Source organism: Tetrao urogallus (genome assembly GCF_951394365.1).
Source record: "Tetrao urogallus genome assembly, chromosome: 23".
NCBI lineage: Eukaryota > Metazoa > Chordata > Aves > Galliformes > Phasianidae > Tetrao > Tetrao urogallus.
The window spans coordinates 1,533,712-1,536,914 of NC_136836.1; the positions used below are offsets into that span (position 1 = coordinate 1,533,712).

At 53.7% G+C, this 3,203-nt stretch overlaps 1 protein-coding gene across 1 annotated transcript; it reads left to right on the top strand.

Moving 5' to 3' along the window:
• Positions 1-321: 321 nt before the first annotated feature.
• CITED4 (Cbp/p300 interacting transactivator with Glu/Asp rich carboxy-terminal domain 4) lies at positions 322-942 on the top strand (the record flags this gene model as incomplete). The annotated part of the gene is made up of 1 exon (XM_079546207.1): positions 322-942. The coding sequence occupies one exon, from the start codon at positions 322-324 to the stop codon at positions 940-942; it is 621 nt and encodes a 206-aa protein (XP_079402333.1).
• Between the last annotated feature and the right edge of the window lie 2,261 nt (positions 943-3,203).

Below are 3,203 nucleotides of genomic sequence, written 5' to 3' on the forward strand. Positions count from 1 at the left end.
CTGAGCGCTGCCGCGGTGCCGGTGCTCGGAGCCGCTGGAGCCCCGGATCGGTGCGTACCGCGCGGGCACAGCCGGGCTCCCCGCCGCGATCCCGGGGCGGTGCGGAGGGGCGCCGCGGTTCCAGTCGCGCTGGGCTGCACCGGCCGGCGGCGGGCGGGCGGGCTGGAGCTCGGCTCCGCGGGAGGCTGCAGCGCTGCGCCTTTCACCGGGGTGAAGTTGCGGGGCGCTCTTCGGTAGAAGCCGCCTCGGACGGGAGCGGGAAGCGGGGCTGGTCCGGGAGCCTTTCCCTGAGCCGCGTGTCGCCTTGCAGGGGCCGGAGCTATGGCTGAACATATGATGATGTCCATGAGCCACGGTGGCACCGGGCTGCAGAGCTACCGGATGGGTGTGAGTGGGCTGCAGGGACCGCCGCAGCATGGGCAGCACGTGCTGAGGACGCTACCTGCGGCGGGTCAGATGATGCCGTACGGAGGGGCCGGAATGGATGGTGCGATGAGGCCCAGACCCAACCTCAGCGGGCAGATGAGCCACCACCAGATGCAGAACGCGATGATGTTCAACGGCCCAAGTCAGCAGCAGCAGCAGCAGTACATGGGGCCGGTGGGCACCCAGCAGCTCATGGCTAGTATGCACCTACAAAAACTCAACACCCAGTACCAGGGTCACCCGCTGGGCATGAGCAGCGGGCCCATGGGAGCTGGTGCTCAGCAGTACAGAGTGGGGCCCAGCCAGCACCCGGGCATGCAGCACATGCCCTCCCCGGCTCTGACCTTGAACGTTATGGACACTGATCTCATAGATGAGGAGGTTTTGACGTCCCTTGTCCTGGAACTGGGGTTGGACCGGATTCAGGAGCTGCCAGAGCTGTTCTTGGGACAGAACGAGTTCGACTTCATTTCAGACTTTGTTAGCAAACAGCAACCCAGTGCCATCAGCTGTTGAGGGGCTTTGAGCTCCTCCTTGTGTCGTAGTGGTTTTGAGTTTGTTTCTAACTTCCTTCTCCACCTGCCATCCTCCTCCCTTCCCCTGCCTTCCCTGTCCTGGATTCCTAACCTCCCTAAAGAGACAATCATCGGACACTGGCTTGCAATGGATTGCTTTTCTCTTCTGTGTGGTTTTTCATTTGGGAGTTCATGGGGTGGGAACCACGCGTACCCCAAACAGAGCAGATCAAGAGCTCTTGCTGTAGAGCTGCCTCTAAACGGCATTAACAGGATTTCTGGCTTAAATGGAAGTAATGGACTTACGACTTTCCACAACCAGGCTTTGAGCACAGGGAGCCACGGGCAGCTGGCAGCCCTGCCGTGAGCTGGATTTGCTCAAGGATTCTGCGGTGCCAGCAAAGTTAAAGGATCCCCAGAGAGAGGATTGTCTCCCCGCTGCATGGTTTGAACCAGTTTGCCCTTGCAAACATGGGTGGGGTTAGATTATTTCTTGGGACTTTCTGCTGTGACAGTGAATAGGTTTTCAGCCTTGTCTGTTCAGCTCAGAAAGGGGCTCTTCCCCTCCAGCAGGCTTTTTTATTTTTTTTTCCTCCTGAACTGACTGAGCAAAATAAACTATGCCTTCGGGAAGGGTGTGCATAGGTGCCTAAATGTTCATCCCTGTGGAACTATGGGTCTCCAACATGTACAATTAGCAATCGACTGTAAAATTTACTCACTGTTTAGAGGCTAATTCAGGCACGAGGCTTAAAGCTGCAGTCTAGCTCCACTTTTTTCCACCTCTGAAACCAAATAAAGACCGTGCAACTGTATATTCCAGAGCTAATCTTATTTATTTTTCCTATGATTATTTATTTGCAAAGGGCTCCTTTTGTTATTTGGCTTTGGGACTGCTGGGAAGGATGCATGGAGAGTACTGCAGCTTTAAGATGCTGGCTTCAGGAAAAAGAAAGCCCGGGATAGTTTTCAAGCTGCGTTTCAGATGATCTCTGCAACCCAAGGCCTTTGTGCTGAGCACACAGGGCTGTGTAAATCTAACACCCTCGGAAAGCGATAAAGATGACTCGATTCCCAATTCCCTTCCTCGGGGAAGGTTAAATGTAAAAGCTGGTGGGGTTTTGTTTCCTCCGCTGTCTCGTTTCCAGGCACTGTGGAAAGCTGCTGGTATCTCCTAGTTGCTGCTGCCCTCTGCTGCTGACAGCTGCTGACAACGACCAAGAGAGAATGTACAGCTGAATTTGCAAATAAAAACTGAAACGTCTGCGGTGTGCGTTTGTGTAGTGCTGTCTCTGGCATGGGTGCAGTGCGGAGCACTGGGAAGAAGTGGGTTTTTTTTGCTGCTGTTGGTGAGTCCCATCACCCCCAACCTGACGCCCAGATTGTAAGGATTGTGTTTAGAGCTTAAGGCTTGGAATAAGTCAATCCTGATGGATTGGGAATGTGATCCATCATCAATCCTCATAGAGTGGCTGGGAAGGTGAGGTGCTCTCTGTATTGAGATTGATGTCTTACGGATGGTGGCTGCTGCTGCCTGATGTGTGGGGGCTCCTTACTCTTCTTGCAGACCCATCAGCTGAGTTACAGCTGCACTGAGACCTCTGCTGCTTTTTGTGCCATAAAGGTCCTAAACATCAAGATGGCCTTTGGGATTTCCTTCTTTCCCAGAGCTGAGATTTTTCTTTCTGTATGGTTCCTACAAGTCCTCTTGCACTGCAGGAATATTCCCAAGCGTCTCTCTGTTGCCCTGCAGCAATGGAGCTGTGGGTGCTGCTATTCAAGTGGCTGAATAACTTTGGCCACGCTTTGGATCACCTGTTGGTGTCACCTGGCCTTGTGCAGCTTTAGAGCAAGTGTGCAGGTCCTGTCCTTGCAGAAAGCCTTTGGTGATTGTGCCTTTGTAATCTGGAGAGGTGATCAAAACGTGTGTGGCACAGCTGGTGTTGCAGGGCTGAGAGTTCCATTTGGGCTGCCTGCTTGGGGGCAATGGGCTGTCAAAGACCTGCCAAGAGCATTGCTTTCTCTGCAGAGGTTGTAGTTAAGCAGCTAGAAGTTGGCAGCTGGATTCGTTCCTCAGATTAGAAGAGCTGAACCTAAAATAAACAGGCCTGTTACAGGCTGTTGGTTGTGGCTGCAGGGGGAGCAGGCAGTGTGATGCACCGCTGTGGCCAGTAGTGTCACAGCTACAAAGCAGGGAACCACGTCCACCCTGCAGCTGCAGGATTATCAACTTCAGCATGTTTTTTAAGTGGTGCCCAAGGA